The 19,316-nt window shown below is 48.2% G+C and overlaps 3 protein-coding genes across 3 annotated transcripts; 2 read left to right on the forward strand and 1 right to left on the reverse strand.

Moving 5' to 3' along the window:
• Positions 1-709: 709 nt before the first annotated feature.
• On the forward strand, positions 710-2,437 carry THITE_2122376 (uncharacterized protein). The gene has a single exon (XM_003656981.1). The coding sequence runs from the start codon at positions 913-915 to the stop codon at positions 2,284-2,286; it is 1,374 nt and encodes a 457-aa protein (XP_003657029.1). The 5' UTR covers positions 710-912; the 3' UTR covers positions 2,287-2,437.
• THITE_2122377 (uncharacterized protein) lies at positions 2,438-4,324 on the reverse strand. The gene has a single exon (XM_003656982.1). The coding sequence runs from the start codon at positions 3,802-3,804 to the stop codon at positions 2,590-2,592; it is 1,215 nt and encodes a 404-aa protein (XP_003657030.1). The 5' UTR covers positions 3,805-4,324; the 3' UTR covers positions 2,438-2,589.
• A 1,820-nt stretch (positions 4,325-6,144) lies between these two features.
• THITE_2122379 (uncharacterized protein) lies at positions 6,145-7,988 on the forward strand. Its single transcript, XM_003656983.1, has 2 exons — positions 6,145-7,058; positions 7,161-7,988. Exons 1-2 carry the CDS (start codon positions 6,663-6,665, stop codon positions 7,797-7,799), a joined length of 1,035 nt encoding a protein of 344 aa, XP_003657031.1. The 5' UTR covers positions 6,145-6,662; the 3' UTR covers positions 7,800-7,988.
• The last annotated feature ends 11,328 nt before the right edge of the window (positions 7,989-19,316 follow it).

Here is a 19,316-nt window from a genome sequence, read left to right on the forward strand (position 1 = left end):
CAATGCCGCGATAATTGAGCTCAGCCTCGGCAGAATAGCGCAGGACGGAAGGCGAAACCTCACGTTTTCAGGCTCGTGAAGCAAACATGGGCCGCGGGCGGCTGTGGGGGGCCCTTGGAACGCACTTGCCTTGCCCTGTCCAGCCCAAATTCATTACATGGAGCAGAAAGGAAGGTGCAGCCCGTCCACCCAACACCCAGGCGCCACCTCTCGGTTGCCCTTGCACTGTAGGCTATCGATTGCCTTTCAGGCAAGTGAGGGCATTGGGCGAAATATCTTTTGAGTTGGGATGCAATAAGCTTGAGCTACCTACCTGGTACCTCGGCACACTTTACCTGGGCGTGTTGGTTCCTGGATCAAGTCGAGGGCGTGAATCAGCTAATGGCATGAACTGCCGAAAATTCTGGGTAACTTGGAATCTACTACTATATTCGTACACGGTATATCGGACTCAGGACGGCAGGACTTTGAAGAAGGAATATGAACTTGGACTCGATCCTGGAGGAGACGCTCGACGCAGCCAAGGTTCGGATCCTTCGGCAGACACGATCCTCTTTGTGAGGCACATCACTACTGTCAACAAGATCAAAAGAGATGGCAGGACTTCATTTGCGCAAAGCTTCTGGATGACAATGTGGGATCGGCGCTCCGGATCGATTTCCCATCGGACTCGGTTCAAGATCGGAGAGTTTCAGCCCCCGGGCGCCCCACTTAATCCCGGAATGCCCGGTGATGAGGATTACGCATACAATACTACGCAGGCAGGTCGTGCCGTCCGGTGCATTACCTGAATCCGGACAAGCATGGATCTATATAACCCTCCAACAATTTCGTCATTTTCAGCTCGGATTGCAACAGCTCCTTTCCCCTCCCAGCGATCACCGGAAGACCACGGGTGCTGATATCGAAAGCATGGCCCCACCCAAGTCCGCTTCTCCACTTCTCTCGGAGCCGGTACCCCAAGACGACACAGCAGTCTGGAGTCTCCGACACATCCAGTTCCTACGGTCTTGGACTGCCCGGCCAGCGCCAGTGCCGTATCCGCCGATCTCTTCCATTCCTCACACCTCTGCCGCTCGACTTTCCGAACCAGACGTCTCGCCGACCCCGTTCCCAAGCGAGCCGGTCCTCGCCAAGGCGTTCCACCAAGATGCGACCGCACAGCCCAAGACAATCCTCTACCTCGCCTATGGCTCCAACATGTGCGCCAAGACGTTTCTTGGCATGCGCGGCATCCGTCCGCTGAGCCAGGTCAACGTCTCGGCACCGTCGCTCGACTTGACCTTTGACCTCCCGGGCCGACCCTACAGCGAACCGTGCTTCGCCAACACGGCGCTGCGCAAGCTCCCCGGCAAGCCGCCGAAGCTGCCGCCAGACCTGCCGAACCCCCCTATCAAGCCGCCGGTTACACAGGATGGAGAGGGAGAGGGAGCCGCACGGCCGAGGCGTCGCGATCCGGTCTGGAACAAGGGGCTCTACGGCGTGGTCTACGAGGTGACGACCGAGGACTACGCGCGAATCGTCGCCACTGAAGGCGGCGGCGCAGGCTACCACGACATTCTCGTGCCGTGCATCGTCCTGCCGCCGAGCGTGCGCGTGCCCGAGAAGCCCACCATCCCCGTCCCTCTGAAACCTTTCCTCGCCCACACCCTCTACGCCCCGCGGCTCCCCGAAACCCCCGACAACGACGGAGAGGGCAACAACAACAACAACAGCGGCGACAATGACAACAACCCCGGCGGCGAGCACGATCGCGCCCTCCCCCTCCCCGCCTGGCTCCGCCGCCTGCTCCGCCTCCAGCACCGGCCGTCGCCCAACTACGCCCAGCCGTCGGCGCGCTACCTCAACCTCCTGCGCGACGGCGCCCGCGAGCACGACCTGCCCGCCGACTACCAGGCCTACCTGGGCGCGCTGAGGGCCTACACGATCACGACGTGGCGGCAGCGGGTCGGGCAGGTGGTGTTCACGGTGGGGTGGCTGCCGATGATGCTGCTGATGGTGGTGGCGATGCGGGCGTTCGCGGACGAGCGCGGGCGGGCGCCCGGCTGGGTGGTGGCTGCCGTGACGGTGCTGATGAATCTGATCTGGCTGAGCTACGACCTGGTTGGGAAGAGGCTTTTTGGGGATGGGGAGAGGACTATGGAGGAGGAGAAGGTGAAGAGCGGGGGTATGGGAAAGGAGAGTATGAGCGGGAGGGGCAGGAGGAGGTCTAGTTTTGCGAGCGGGCTGCGAGGGAAGGAGGAGGCTGCTGATGAGGAGAAGGTAGCGTTGTTGAAGGACTATTGATGGGCGTGGCCGGCCGATGCTTGCGAGTTTATCTGTTGGTGGTTGCGATGGAGGAAAGGCGCCATTTGACGGCCTCGGATGAAGTGCAGTGTTGCAATGCCGGGGCGAAGTCCTGTTGGGTCGGCTTCAGCTTCAGCTTCGTCTCATCCCAAGTTATCCAAGACCGTTTCAGTTCAAATCGCTTTCGATTTCAAGGCTACTGTTCAACCGTCAGGTCCCGCGTGGGACGATGGCTCGCTGGTCTAAGATACTTGAACTCCACGCTGCTGCTTCATGTACTCCATTATACCGACATTATGCATTTTACTTCCTGAACAGCATGGGAATATCCTTCACCTCGAATGTCCCGTCCACGATTCCCTCGACAGCTTTGAACAGCGGGTAGTGATCCTCCCGACCACGTGCCCTCAGGAAACTCATGACCTCCTTCGTCGTGGAGATGCCCTGGAGCTTCTGGCCGTTCAGCTCGGTCCGCTCAATCTCCTGGAGCGACACGCCGCGCTCCACCGCCATCTTGGAGTAGCGCCAGTTGCGCGCCGACGTGCAGCTCACGATCATGTCGCTCCACCCGGCGCTCTCCCAGAAGGTCATCTCCTGGATAGATTCCGGGAAAAACTCCTGCGCGAAACGGATCGTCTCGAGCATGCCCCGGCGCATGACGGCTGTCTTGGCCGTCGCGTTCCAACCGTGGCCCTCGATGAAGCCGCAGGCGAGGGCGACGATGTTCTTGAGAGCGCCGGCGAGGGAGACACCGACCACGTCCGACACCATGGACACGGTGAAATAGGGCCGGTCGAAGAGCTTATGGATCTCGCCGTGGTCGAGCGGCGGATAGTCTTCCGGCAGCGGGGTCAGTTTCGTCTTGGGGAAGCGAACCGGGACGCCTGCCCCATGGGCGCCGTTAACCCCGTTGGTGAGCCGTTGGTCGCATGGCGGCGTGTTGTATGCGATGGTCGTCTCGCACCACAGCTCGTTCGCGATCTCGTTGGCAATGTTGGCGCCGCTCAGGGCGCCGCAGTAGATGCCCAAGATCTCGCCGATGTAGTCGCATATCAGCTCGACCTTGTCGTCCGTCACCGTCACGCCCTTGATGCAGCTTATCCCCCGGGCGAAGGGGAGAATGTGACCCTTGATCTGCTTGCAGACGTTGCCGATGAACTCGTGCGGGAGGTTGAATATCAGAATAGACGAGTCCTTGACGGCGTCGACGAGCGAGGGATTGGCGATCACGTTCGACGGTAGCTTGATCTTGGGCAGGTACTTGACGTTCTCGTGGTACTTGTTGATCACCGAGGTGAGCTTCTGCGGTGCGTCGCCAACGGCTGGGTCGTAGTGGGGCGAATCCGAAGGCACGACGACGTTCTCTTCATACACCCACATCTGCACTTCCTCCTCGAAGACATCTGGGTGTTCCCGCGTGTTCTCGGCGACGAGTTTCGCGACAGTCGTACCCCAATTGCCGGAGCCGACGACGGTCACCTTGTGCTTGCGACGCGGAGAGTCTGATGGCCCCGCCATTTTTGCTCTGAGAGAGAATTCGCGGATGCCGGAAGGGCTCAGGCTCGCGGAATTGGGAGAAAAGGCGACGGAGCTTGTCTGATTGCAAAGCCGGGCTGTGTGTAGAGACTTCGGACTGCTCGAGGGCGAGGCACGAGAGTGGTAAGGACGATGGGACGAAGGAGCCCAAGTTCGCTGGCAGGGTTGAGGCGTGGGCAAGCGGGACGTGCAGCTTCCTGAGTGGATATGCTTGTGCAAATTGGTTACGGTGGGCGAGGAACAGGCAGGCGGTGACCGGCGAAGGCAGTGGAAAAGGGACGAGTTAAACCGAGGTGGCCCCAAGCCAGGGATGATAAGCCCACACGATGATTTATACGTGGCCAGCAGGGGCGACCAACCCATGCCTGGCATCATCAAGTCGCCTCCAAAATCAAAACTGTTCCAGAAAGCCCGCTCGGGTCCAGCTGAGTGTGCAGCCAAACCTTTGTGCGCGCAGACCCTGGCTGCTCGTTGAGTTCAGACTGACCGCCACCGACCCGTGCTTGTGGATTTTCTGCGACAGGGTTGGCCCGAGCAGTGAACCATGACGCAAGGGGCGGCAGAATCTGGCCCACCGCCTTCCACTCGCAGAGTCTAAGCCCCAACGAATTTTTTGGAGGCCTGAGCCTGCCCTCAACTCAACTCGGGCACCGTGCCCTTCCGGCCGAGGCCAACCAGTGGTAGACGTTAAAGAGGTCCCGCCAAGACTAATTTCGGCCAATTGTCGGCAATGTTTTTACAGCGTTTTTACATAGCCACGATCGCCAAGGCGTTTACACTATCGCCAAGGGTTAGTTCGCCGGGGGTACGGGGGCGGCGCTAGCCCCCCGCTGGTTAGGGTTCGGGTTATAGTTAGGATAGGGGTTAAGGCTAGGGTACGGGTTATCTCGGTTTTCCTTTTTTTGGATTTGGTTGAGGTTTCGTGAAGTTGTTGCGACGAGTCTTTGCGATTGTTCGTTGTTGATGTTGCTCGAAGTCGTCGTAGCCTTGGCGATTTGTAAATACTTGTAAACGGTAGGTTCCGAAATTAGTCTTGGCGGGACCTCTTTAACGACGACCCAACCAGTGTGGGAGTGAGAGAGGCCTCGCAAGGTCCTTTACAGAAATGGCGAAATTGGACACTGACAAACTGGAAAAAAAAAAAAAAAAACCGTCTCCGCGATGGAATACCTACCTAATTCAGTACTTAGTGTCAGTCTCAAAAATGCGTCTGCTCCAGTTCGCCCTTACCACAGTAGTCCGCAGCCAAAGTTGCAAAAACAGAAGTCTGGCCGATCCAACAGCCCCCCTTCCAAACCCCTGTCGACCTCGGCCGAAGGGCCGCTCTCACCGATCCGAACCGCGGGTCTCGGAGGCCCCACAGATCTGGTCCAGACTCCGGCCCGTCTGGCCACTTTGTGCACAAAGTTATCGCCAAGCAGAGCGGTGTCCAAACACGAGCGAATGGACAAGGACCTTACTCAGCGAGTGCTGGAGCCTCATTCCCGACGGCCGTGGTCACCTCGGCCCAGATGTTGATGCCGCTTTGGGCAATTTGCGGCGAGGGTTCGGCGATGCCGCTGGTAACCGCGGGGTGTGCCGGCGAACAACAGGGCCCCATTGCGGCTTGTCCGTTCGGTGCTCGAAGGCGCCCAAGCTCGTCTGTACTCCGTACCGGTTCCGCGTTTCGTCGGGTGGCCGGCCCGGCTGCTGTCAGAGACGATGCTGCTGTCTACAACGGCGACTTCTGCTAAGACGCAATGCTCTGGAGCGTGACGCACACCATTGATACCCATCTTCAATTCAATCAGACAATTTAAAAAGGCGCAATCATGTACGATGCTGACAAATGGACCATGCAGGATGGTTGCTCAACAGGGCGGGCGCACGTTGAGTTGGCGTTTCGGTGCAGCCTGTTCAGGAATCTCCGCCTGCCCTCCGCGTGTGGTTCGGGGTGTGGTTCGAGCGAACCGCGACCAGTCCATCAACATCGTCCCTTCGTCCCTGGGAGACAATGACTTTTCTGAAGACATGGCCCCCAAGATAACCTGGTCGGATGCTGCTCTACGGAGCAGTGTATTGGACATTATCCCCTCCTCCGGTCCCCTCTCCTATCCCCCCCTCTACCCCTTACCTTTTCTGCATTACTTAAAGGACTGCTTGGACAAGACTTTGGAGCCAAAACACCGCGCTCAGTAATCACCTTCGCTATGGTTATAGAGTAATGTCAACGATAGACACAGCCATCATGCATGTTCACGGCCTTGCTCGGCGGCCCGCGGGCTATGTGGTGGCCAGCACACTCACCTCGCTCGGAGGCTTCCTCTTTGGCATTGACACGGGCATCATCGGTCCGGTCACCGTTATGCCGGACTTTGCCAAGTATGCCAGCGACTCGTCCTCGCCCACGATCCACGGCCTGATCGTGTCTTCGATCCTCATCCCCGCTGCGATTTCATCCTTCTTCGCCGGCCGGCTGGCAGACGCGATCGGCCGTCACTGGGCCATCGCCATCGGCGCTTTCGTCTTTGGCCTCGGGGCTGCTATCGAGGCTGCATCGGTCCACATTGCCATGTTTGTTTCTGGACGCGTGATCGAAGGCATCGGCGAGGGTCTTTACCTCAGCAACCTGGTTGTGTAAGTCCTCCCACGGGGCACGAACGGTCCCGGGGGAACACACGGCGGACTAATACCGGTTGCTTCTCATCTGCAGCTACATCTGCGAAATCTCTCCGCCGAGAAATCGCGGCACCCTGACTAACGGGCCGCAGTTGCTTGTCACCATGGGCCTAGTCACCGGGTTCTTTACGTGCTATGGGACCGCCACCATGGAATCGACGTTCTCCTGGCGCTTGCCATTCATGCTGTTGGCTGCATACTCCTTCACTTTTGCTGGCGCGGTCCTCCTTTGGCTTCCTGCCTCCCCGCGATGGCTCACACTTCGGGGGCGGACCAGCGAAGCTTCTGAAATCTGGGAAAAGCTTGGCGTCCCTTCTGCTGATCGAGAGAAGATCATGCATCAGCGCGAGGCTGTCATGGTCGTCGAGAGTGACAACAACGAGGCCGGTGGTGAGAACAGTTCCGGAATCGCCAACCCTGCTCCCGCAGGTCTCCTCGGGCACGGTCAGCCTGTCAAGTCCAACAAGGCGAAGGCCCTGGTGCTCGGGCTGTTCGCTCCAGACACGCGCTCCCGCCTCTTTCTGGCGGTGTTCCTCATGGGCATGCAGCAGCTCAGCGGGATCGACGGCGTGCTCTATGTAAGCCTCCTGACCCCCACCAAGTCCCCAAGTCACTTGATCATCTGTGCCGGATCGAGGCAATCTGCTGGTTCAGGACCTGATGCTGACGTGCGGCTCCAGTACGCTCCTGTCCTCTTCCAACAGGCTGGCCTATCCTCTGCGAAAGCCAGCTTCCTCGCATCCGGCGTGTCCGCCATCGTCATCTTCGCCGTCTCCATCCCGGCCATGATATTTGCCGACCGCTGGAGCCGCCGCGCAAACACGATCCTGGGCGGCATCGGCATGGGCATCACCATGTTCCTCATGGGCGGGCTCTACGCCGGCGGCGCAGTCCACGCGGACTCCGGTGCCGGCCGCTGGATCATCGTCGCGTCCATCTACGTCTTCGCCATCATCTTCAGCATCTCGTGGGCCGTCGTGATCCGGATCTACGCCGCCGAGATCCAGCCGCAGAAGACGAGAGCGGCGGCGACCAGTCTCGCGCACGGCTCGAACTGGCTGAGCAACTTCCTCGTTGCCCTGGTGACGCCGACGTTGCTCGCCAGGACAAGCTACGGGGCGTACTTTTTGTTCGGCTCCTGCTCGGTCGTGACGGCGCTGGTCTGCTGGGCGTTCATGCCCGAGACCAGAGGAAAGAGCCTGGATGAGATCGAGCAGGCCTTCTATGACACTAGGGGCAGCCGGCGCGGGCTGAAGGCGTTTGGCACGGTGCTGCGGAGGAAGTTGCCATGGGGAATGCCTCCTGCGATCGATGCCTGACCTGGGGCGCTGCAGAGCTGCTGGATCATCCGTTTTGCTGTGACGGTCTCGACGATGAAGGTTTGTTATCGGCTCGACGATCGCGAGGTTCGAGATCCTTGGCTGCAAGGTTCTGGAATCTGGAATGGCCAGGGGCATGAACCCGTGGCTTGAGCGCTAGGTGATGTCATCGAACAGGACCAAGTGGGGCCAGGTAACGAGTCCCGTGGACGGAATACTCGTGCCGACACCTGGGAACTCAGCAATCCAGGAGTTGTGATGGGCCATACCCCGTAGGAACCTGGAACCTACCGCCAGGAGCGAAAGCCATTGGCACAAGAGGTGAAGTGTAGGTACCGAGATGGCAGGTAGTCAACGTTGGCCAAGCTTATCAGAGTTTATTGTTTAGGAATGCAACTTTGCAGGCAGGCAGCTTCCTTTCTGTGATGGACGGCTTCGTGATGGGCCCCGTAGCCCGCAGCGACCAGGACATGTTTGCGCAGTTGCTGGGCGGGGATCAGCCAACTTGAACGCGAGTATTGTGCTGAGTCTCTCGTCTCCATTCTTCGGTACCGAAACCCCAAAACGGCTCTGCAGGATGACCAAGCGCTTCGGAGCCGCTGTTTGCCCTGGTCTTGTGGAGGTTGGCCCAGTTGAGGATCTTCGGCTTACTCACTTTAAATGGTTGGGCACGTTGAAACCAACCGGTCCCTGCTCAGCGGCGCTTGCCCCCCGCCTGTGCCCCGCGGTACCCCGCTGACGACATTGCGCGCGACAGACACAACGTGTGGGAAGCACTTCCCACAAGGCATTAAGGCATCATTACCGGGGCAGGGGCATCCGTTATAGCCCCACAGCCCAGAGTGGCGCAGATATTGTACTTAGACATATAGACAGACGCAAGGGTAGAGATTCCATCATCATCATCGAATCAATCAATCTGTTATTCGCATTATACGCTCTTATATAGCATTTGCGCTATAATTTAGTGCCTACTGTACAATCGAATTGACAATAGCTTTAGTAGCAATTATCCTCGACTTCGTTACTTATAAGCAACCTTCTTAGCAACTAGCTAGTTCCTTATAACTATATACCAGTTGGTAAAAACGCTATACTAGTCAGCTGTGATATAGCTACGCTAGACTAACGGCACCTCGTATATAAACGAGCCATTGCCTATACCAACCAAGATCGTAGATAGACAACTCAGAGCCTAGCAGCTATTCTGATTCCACAACTCTAGGCACCTCTACGTGGCTACTGTAGACCGTAGCGACCTCAACTACGCCTATTCGCTCGTCGGCGATACCTATTAAACCATTACCGATTCGTCGCCTTGGCTACTAGCTTAGGAAGCTAGTAAACAGTCCTTTAACACGTTCTATAGCTAGTGGAGGAACTAGCGTCCATTGACGCTAACGACAACGATGGCGACGTCATCGGCTACGACATCACAGTTAGCGTTATAGTCCGTAGCGCCTTCTATATCTTCAACGTTATAGTCCACAGCACCTTCTATAGCTTCAACGTCATCTACGCCTACTACGCCGTTATTACTAACGCCTACCCTATCTAACGACATTGCGTAGGCGTAGGCACCACCTACCCTACAATAGGCATAGCTATCCACGCCTTCTACTAAGCTAGGCACCACTTACGACTATCTATCTACCGGCAACACCCCCAAAGGAAGTACCTAGAAGCTTCGTAACCACTATAGTATATCTACTAACATAGACGCCTACAACGATAGACGTAGGTACTATCGGCAAGTTATAGCTAACAACCGTGGTAGCAACAATGTTGATCCTAATGCCCCTCTTACAGCTATAGCTACGGCAGAGCTAATATAGGCCGTATTCCGCTAGTACTGCTAGCACTAGAATATAGATATAAGTGTTAATATATAACAATATAAATAACTAATACTAAGCATTCCCTATAGCAAAGCTCCCTCTAAGGGTTCTATAACATTATAACTACTACAGTACTATAACTTATACCTTGGCAGTTATTGACAGTTGGTAACAGCTGTTAGCCTTCGATAGCAACTGCCAACGGCTATTGACCTTGACGGTTGACAGCGGCTGAGATGGAATCTAGATAAGTGGATCTAAGTCATTAGATCCAAGCTGTTAGAACTGATGCATCTGATCCAAGCCGTTGGATCAGAGCCGTTCAGATCCGAGTATACGGATACTAAACGTTATACTTTGATAACTTAGCCAAATACGGCTAGTGCAGCTCCGTCAAAACATTTAGTGCGGCTCTAATTAGTTTTGTACGTTATACTTTGATAACCTAGCTGGATATAGCTAGTTTAGCTCTGTTAGAACATCCGGATTAGCCGGATTAGCTGAACCTTGGCCAAATTAGCCAAGGTACGTACTGTAGCTCCAGAACTATAAATATCGCAGTGCCTCCCGGCTCTAGAAGATAGAACCTTAAACTGAATAGATCCTTTTACGAGTTGAACTCGTAGCCTCTACTTCTTTGATCTATTTTTGTATATACCGCAACCACCACCTGCGCTACGCTATCTCTATGACGAAGCACAATAGCACTAGGGTCCAAAGACCTTATATGCTTGCGATCAGCTATTCTGCTCCCAACCTTCCGAACTATCCTCCGAACCCTCCTACCGAGCCATTTACCCTGCACCCTGCAGAACCTCCGATTCTTCTAATACCTCCCGATCGACCTACCCTGCACTTCTAGTGCATACCTCCGAACCTGCCCTCCTATGCTAGCCCTCTCCTCCAGTATAATAATAATCTGTCTCTTTGACAGGTTATAAGCTTAGAGTCGTATCTGGGAATAAGGATTTCATTCTCAATAGGATCCTATCTCCTTTAGTTTTTCCTAGGAAATTCTATTAGAAATAATAACCTCCCTCGGTCTTTCCTTTAACTAGGAGATTCCAAATAAAGCAATAGCCTCCTCATAGAAGGTCTATACCTTTGAAAAACTCAAGGGAGCAGAGAATTACGTTACGTAGGCCCTCCGAATAGAGGCTTGCCTAACAAAACTCGGCCTCGAAGATGCCTTTAAGAGTGCTAATAACGATACTGAAAAGTGTCAAAAGAGAGTACTAGCTAAGATAAAGCTCTAGGTGGAAGATGGCCCTTTCTACTAAATAAAGGGCATTGAAACCGCTTTCTAAGCTTGGAAGCGGTATAAGGAGCTATATTACTTCGAAGGCTTCACCTCTAAATACCTCCTACTAAAGGAGTATTTCAACTGCCGGTTAGAAAACTTCGATTCGGTAGAAAAATACCTCAACAAGGTAAAGGAGAGTATCAACGATCTAAAATTATAGGACGTTGAACTCCCTAAGGAAGTAAATATCGCTTAGGTATTATTTAGTTTAACGGAGGAATTTAAGGGGTTTGCTAGTTCAATAGTTCAGACCCTCTAGAAAAATCCTAATGCCTATACCTTTGATTCTCTCTCCACTAGCCTTTTAGATAAATCTAAGAGGCTTAGTATCTCTTATAACACAAATAAGGATAGCTAAGTCTTTAGTGTTGTAAAGAGGAAGGGGAAGAAGATAAAGTGCAGTTACTATAAGTTCGTTGGGCATACTACAGATAACTGTGCCTTTCTGCACCTAGAGAAAGCTCCTAAGGGCTAGAAATATAAATCCTCCCCTACCTCGAAGGCTATCTAAAAGCCAAATAAGAGAAAGGAAGAGAGGGAGAAGAAAATCCACTTGGCTATAGCAAAACGGGCCTTGTTGGATAATATAGACTTGGAATCGAACACCGGTTCTAGCTTTCTGCAAATCCTTAATACCAATAAACCTCCCTTGGCCTCTTCTTCTTCGGCTTCCCCTACCGCAAATCCCGATGCCGAAATGGATACCGATGACGATTCGAATGCCGATTTGGAATTCGAAGATTGCCTCGATATCGGCAAGATAGATTTAGATAACGAAAAGAATCACTTCGAGGTAAATAACTCTAATATTTTAATAAATAATACCTCCTTAGCAACAGATACTAATAACGATAACCTAGATCGACTCCTCCAAGTGATGTTTAAGAGATTAGAAAAGGAGGGAAAGTCTTTAGCTCTAGAGGCATACTTAGATAGCTTTATAGCTAATACTGGTGCCTAGATAAGTGTAATAGCTAATAGAAGACTCTTCTCCTTATTCAAACCTATAAAGAAACAAGTTGCTTAGGGTAAGGTAACAACTATAAATATAATTGGAATTGGGAATGTCAAAACAGCTCTCTTTAATCCAATAACAAATAAAATAACTATAGTTACTTAGAAGAACTGCTATTATATCCCCAAGATAGGAATAAATATAATAAGTGTCTCTGCCTTACTATAGTTGTTGATAATAACTACAAATAGATATCTATACTTAGTGAGGACCTTAGACTTTAGAACAATAGCCTAAGGAGAAAAGAGAGATAGATTATTCTATATCCCAATAATAAATAACCAAAATAAAAATCTACCTCTGATAAATCACGTTAAGAGGGCAATAGATATCGAGACACTGCATAGGCGTTTCGGTCACCTAAATAAAAGGAATATAGATAACCTAATAAAAAACACTTCTTCTAATAACACTTATATAAAGAAGAAGAATAAAGATAAAGATCACTGTTGTAAAGTCTATCTTAAGGCTTTCTTTAAAAATAAGGTGTACCGAGCTTCAACTAATAAAATGGTATACGAATATGTCGTGTACCACACTGGCCCCCTGTCTATGGCTCTGGCACCTATGGGGCTCCTCGGTGGGGGGCTGAGCTCCTGCATATGTATATAGATCTCAGCTCTCCTCCCACCTACTGGGAGATATACCCTCGATTATATATCCATCCTCTTCTCTACGGCTCTCGCTCAGCCTGATGGCCCTCGTATCCTTTCCTTAGTTATAAGCCTGGTTCGCGCTTTAAATCACCCTCGGAGGTTGCTTTGTAGGGCCATCTTTTATTTCCTTTCTTCTTTCTTCTAGCCTTTTGTAACTACTATGGCATCAATCCATCTCTTGCGCCTACCTCTTGCGATTGAGAGCGCCTTCGATCGTCGACCTTCGACAACCTCTTTTTTAAGCCCCTTTCTTTCTCGGAGTGTTCGGATCTCCTGACTCCTAACGGCAATCTCGGCTACTACCCGCCAAGCCACTAGCGCGGATACCACGGCTATTCTCGGGAACGATCGACAGGCGGCCCCACTATTTAGGGGGTGCTATAGTCTTGGAAGATCTTTTTCCGACCGCCCACCTCTACGAGGCAAGGCACTTCCTATAGCCTTTTTCGACTTTCGACTTCGCTATAGAGACCTAAATTCCTAGTAGCCTTCCTAATTAGCTAGCACTATAGAATCAGGTGCCAGGTGCACAATAGTAACTATAGGTCTAGGCGCCTATAGTTCCGTACTTGGTTTTTTAGCTCCTAGGTATAGCACGTGCTCTACGCCCTATTAGAGTTGTAGCCTAGGAGGACCTAGTGACGGTTCCTAGCCCTCTAATACAACTAGGGGGTACTAAGGGAACTGGAAGGGCAGGATCCTCCCTACTCTCTATCCTATCTAAGGGGTACGGAAGTACTCAAGCACCCAAGGCCAAGGCTCAAACGAAGATCCCACTAGTAGTCCTTATACTCTAGAACCAACTCCGGAGCTACGCTAGGAACGCCTAAACGTGTCTAGAGGGAGCGGCCCCCCTACTGATCACTGGGCTAGCAGTGACAGCAGACCGGAGACCTACCGTATTAGTAGAGGCCTCTAATATAGGCGTTGGCACAGTTGTTGCCAATATAGCGGTACACCTAGGAGTACTAGCTAGGGCAGTACGATAGCAAGTACTGCTACTACTACTATAGTCGACACTCCCAATAATGGAGGTCAGTTCGACCACTTCTACCACGGTCGACACTCCTAATAGTGGAGGTCTGTTCGACCACTTTTCGCTCTAGCCAACGTAGCTAACAACTGGAGGCAACTACGAGCCTCGATAGCCTTGTCAATCGACAGCCTTATTAGGCACCTATTTTTCTTTTGTTCGAGGGATAGTTCTTAGGTTAGATCTATAGCCCAGTGTACCTCGCATTTTCTATAGACCCACTCCTCTCGGAGCACGTCTAGGAGGTATATCGTATACTACACTAGCCCCCTGTCTATAGCTCTAGCACCTATAGGGCTCCTCGGTAGGGGCTGAGCTCCTACATATATATATAGATCTCAGCTCTCCTCCCACCTACTAGGAGATACACCCTCGATCATATATCTATCCTCTTCTCTGCGGCTTTCGCTCAGCCTGATGGCCCTCGCATCCTTTCCTTAGAATACCTTGATAAAATAAGTAGTGACCTCTATAGCCCTTTCAAAACGCCCACCTATAATAGATATCGATATTTTATAACCTTCCTAGATAAAGGAACTAGATTCCTAGAGGTAGAACTGCTTCGTACTAAAGACGAAGTCTATAATGCCTTTATTAAATTCAAAGCAAGATCAGAAAATAAGAAAAATAATAAAAGAATACGCATTTTCCAAAGTGATAACGGTGGTGAATATATATCTAAAATATTTGAAGACTTTCTTCTCAGAGAGGGTATAATACATTAGCGTTCACTAGCCGATACCAAAGAGCTAAACACTTTTCTAGAGCGTATAAATCAGACATTGCTTATAAGAGTAAGGGCAATGTTAATAGATTTGAGAGCTCTGAAATACTTTTAGGGAGAAGCTCTGTTAGCCGCTATCAATATCTATAATAAAACTCCCCATTCAAGTCTCAAATATAAAACTCCTTTTGAGATAAAATATAAAATAAAACCAAATATCGATAATATAAGAATTTAGAGATCTAAAGCTTATTATAAGATAAAGGGACCAAATATCAATAATAAGCTCGCCGAACAAGCTGCGGAAAGCATATTAATAGGATTTGGGCAAGATAGTTATATTGAAGTGGTGCAAAACCTCTATACCAACCTACCCCACCACACCTAGAACCAGGTGTGCGAGATAGCTTCCAAAGGAATGTAGTGTCCCTCTAGACGGATAAAGATAGTACGTATCGAGTAGTAGGAAGGCTGTCTTCTAAGAGGAAGATATATAGCTTAGATACGTCTAGTAGGATATAGCAGAAATATAAGAAAGGACAATAAGAATATAGTTAGAGCTCAATAGCTCAGATACCTATCGTCTAGACAGAGGTAGAACAACAAAAGGAGAGGCTTAATAGCCTTCCTAGAAGAAGGAGAACCACTAACGTAGTGTCAACGAACGTATATTAACAACTACTTAATATCTTGCTTAATAATAAAGAAGATAGGCTTAGCCTACTTAAATATATATAACTAGAGGGTTAGACTTCCCCTAGCAACGAATATAACGTTCTAAGACAAATAGAAAAATAGAAAAACTAGGTCCCCTATATTTAGGTAATCTATTACCCTAATCTATACTTCCTTTTTAAGCTTGCTATACGCTCCTATAGGCAAGCTTATACTTTAAAAGCTCTCTGATATACGCCTTTTATTGTCGCTGCTCTTTGAGTTGCTCTCTATATACGGCTCTCTTAGCTTGCAAAGGTCTAGCTAGCTATAGTAGTTAATTACGCTGTCTCTTGTACTCCTCTACCTCCTTAATATATATATCCTAGCCTTGCTACTATACTAGATACTTATACTTATAGATAAAGGCACGGTCGTATAGGTCGTATAGTGGCAGGCGAAGTAGACGTCTAGGCTTCGTAGGCTCCTTGCAAGGACGCTTACTACAGTGCTATACTAAAGGTAACGTCTAGCTAAATAATATAGATAATCCTTATACCTAAAGATACTTCTATACTAGAGTATAAGGCATCTTAAGGTAGTCTAGCCTCCTTATAAGTATATAAACAAGCGTCTCCTCTTCCTAGAGGTAGGGATCGAGTATTATCTTCTTAAAGGCTACTTATACCAATGCCCTAAGGTTTCTAACTAGGTTACTACCGAGAAGGCGCTTATAGTCTATCTTATCTATAGGGGCATCGACAAGCCTTTATATTATAGTCGCTTATAGCGTAGTAATCTTTATAATCTTAGCTTCGATATCTCGCTAAATCGATATATTGTTAAGATCCTCTATAAGTAGCGCTAATGGACCTAAAGCAACTAGCTAGTCCTCTAGTTAGAGAGGTAGAATAGCGCTAGATACTAGAAACGTACCCTATAGCTATTGTCTAAGGTCGTCTATAGGGTCTTACAAAGGTAGTACGCCGCTAAACTGTCTGTCTAGCGGGAGTCCTATAACCCTATAGTAGTATACCTAGTACGCTACGTCCTTCTTTAACTAGAGTATAAGGATAATTTAAGCGATAGTGATCACTCCTTTTTTACTTTAGTTAGAGAGCTAGGCTTCTTTAAACGCTACTAAGTATATAGCTAGGATCCTAAGTTCTATATTACTAAAGTGGTTATAGAGATATATAGGTAGGTCATTGAATTTAAGGATATTAGGTATAAATATATTATTAGCTTAGAAGACTTCGATCACTTTGTCTTTGTTATACTCTAAGAGCGTAGGCTATATAGGTTCTTAGGTCGGAGACAATAGGTCTAGAGGGAGCTTGTATATCTTCCCTTCGTTCTACTACAACGAAGAGATTCCCTTAGCATAGAGTGGGCAATCCTTAAAGGTACTAAGAGCATTCCTATAAGCTCCTAACTACAAGTATAATATACATTGCTATATAACTATCTTGCTATCTCCCTAGTATAGCTAAAGCTAGGGTAGCCTAAACTATATCTATCTATCTAGAAGGTAGGGCTAGAGCTCTTAAAGAAAGGCCTATATAAACTTAAAGGCGAACTATCTATACTCCTATTCTAAACTTTGCTAAAGGTAGTAGATAATAACCTTCTTATATAGCTACGACTAAGGGAACTTATAGATAGACTAGAAAGTAATCTAGACCTCTAACAAGATGTTGATATACGTCTCTATACTCTTAAGTATAGAGTTGAAGTAGTAAAGCTAATCTACGACTTAGTCGAAGATCGCGATAGCCTAATACCTTCCGTCGATAAAGCAAAGGAAGACTTAGAAACAACAATAGTTGGTAATAACCTTCTAGTTAGACTAGTGGAACTCCTTTGATATAGGACTAGTATCCGAGACGAGCTATAGGTAGAACTAGAGATAGTCTTTATAAAGACGAAAGAAAAACTATATAACGTCTAGGATTATTTAGCTCTCTAGCTATTCCTTAGCGAGTAGTATACCTTCTATATTAAAGAGCGAAACACCTATATCTATAAAACTAACCTTGAAAAACCGATCTATCGTATACCTTTCCTCTAGCTAGCCTAGGAATAGGTAGCTTACAATCTTAGGGTTTATACTAAGCTAAGGGCTCTAAATCTAGTTAGGCTACCAATTGATTATATCTTATAAGTACTTCTTTAAAGTCTATAGAAATAGAAAAAGCTTAGGACTAGTCTCCTTAGGGTAACTTAGTATCTTTAAGTCTAGCTCTTGCCCTATAAGGGAAGTGTAATACTACATCTAATCGCTATCGCTAGTAGGCCTCTACGAACCTAGCGGTATATAAAACTTAAGCTCTCTAAGCGGCTACTTCTATCCTAGAGCAGCAGTTATATCGGCCTAAAATTATATAGGCCCTATGAAATTAGAAATCCTACAACAACCTATAGCAATGCTCGCGATAGTATATAAAAATTTAGCTTAATAGAAAAGTCGCTCTCTAGGTAGAAAGATCTAGACCAATTAAAGCGATTATAAGAAAATCCAAGGCGCGGTAGGCAAAGCGAAAAAAATAGTTAATTATAAAAGAGCTAGCGGAAAGATTAAGAAAAAGGGGTAGACAAGCCTTCGAAGGTAGAAGGGCTACTTAGCTCTTTCCTAAACTAGGCGAAAGAAAACGAATAAAGCTTATAGCGCCTACTAATTAGCTAGAAATAAGTGTTCGCCCCCTAATTTCTTAAGGCCTTCCTCTCCTCTTTACTATCCTAGAAGCATTTTCTTCCTCTAATCTTCTTACTACTTTATTCTAATACCCTCTTCTCTCTAGGCGAATTAGGTTCTTAGTTAGGTCTTCCACTTCCCTTTCGAATTTATATACAGCTCCTATATATAAATTCGTAACCTAGAAACTATAATGCTAAGCAGCTAATATACCTACGATATATCGTAGGAAATTACTAATAAAGTAAGCGACTAAAGGCTACTATTATATAGGATTACGAACCGCTAGATCGATCTCTCGCTAGTACTGAAAACAACGATCTTCGTAGCCTAGAAGTATATCTAAGTAGTCTAAAGCAAGATAAGGGATCTATTAATACTAAAAGATAAGCACTATACTAACGAATATATTACGATCTTAGTCGAATATAAGGCTATCTATAGTATAATTAAGATCTATCGACTAAACATTAGATTACTATACGTTTAATAGGTTCTACTAAGCAATTAGCAAGATTAGTATAGGATATAGCAATCGGTTTATATCGACGATAAGCTAGTTAACGTAATCGAATAGCATTGTAATACCTTAGTTCTTTGTCCAATGTTTATAGAGCATTATAATAGTAGACTGCTTAGACGTTAGATATACTATCTCGCTATACGCCTAAACCGAGCTTCGGCTCTCTTGATCTAGGTATAGGGTTGTAAGTAAGTGCTACACTTCCCTTTTATACTTGCCCTCTAGGTAGAGGAAGACTAATACTCCTATAGCAACAAAGTTCTTTGCTAAAGCTACAAACTTTTATACTAGCGTTCGACAACTCCTTTTAGCGAAGATAGGGATATCTATATAACTTAGCCCTTTAATAGCTACGCTTCTCTTACTCCTCTCTTTGCTAATAAGTATATTAACTATATCTAGTTGGAGAAAAAATATACTTAGACTTACGTCTATAAGAACAATTAGAAGTACCTAGCTTAGGACTTAATCTTATAGGGCTACTTTCTATATAATCTAAAGAACGATCTTAGGCTAAAGCTATATCTAGAAGAGGTGGGCCAAGAGTGGTTTGTCCTACTAGAGGATATTATTAAGGAGTAAATAGTATAGTACTAGGCCAACTATAAAAGCTTATGTTGCTAAGGGACAGAGACAATGGACAGGGATAGGTAGGGGGTAGGATATAGTCTAGAAGCTTAGCCTATAGACAATAGGTTAAGAGACTATATACCTTAATTATAGATTTTTCTTAGCTTTGGCTTTAGCTCTAAGAAACTTAGTCCTATATAATAGAAACTATCTATCTAGAGGATAGAAGTGAAAAGAAAAAGGTATAAATAACTATAAGGCTCCTAAGAGTAGGGTTACCCCCTAGGAGGAAAACTTAGATACTAGCGAAAAAGAATAAGATCTTAAGGGTTAAAAACGAGCGAAGGACAGTGGATAGATAAAGACTAAGTGAGATATAATTAATAGAGATATTATTAGCGAGTAGAAGGCTAATATAACAATAGGTATTAGGAAGGAAATGTAGCTAAACGCTAGTGAAACTATCAAAGGTAGTAGCTTCTACGCCCTCCCCCCCTTCTAGAACG

This window comes from Thermothielavioides terrestris, chromosome 5 (genome assembly GCF_000226115.1).
Source record: "Thermothielavioides terrestris NRRL 8126 chromosome 5, complete sequence".
NCBI classification, from domain to species: domain Eukaryota; kingdom Fungi; phylum Ascomycota; class Sordariomycetes; order Sordariales; family Chaetomiaceae; genus Thermothielavioides; species Thermothielavioides terrestris.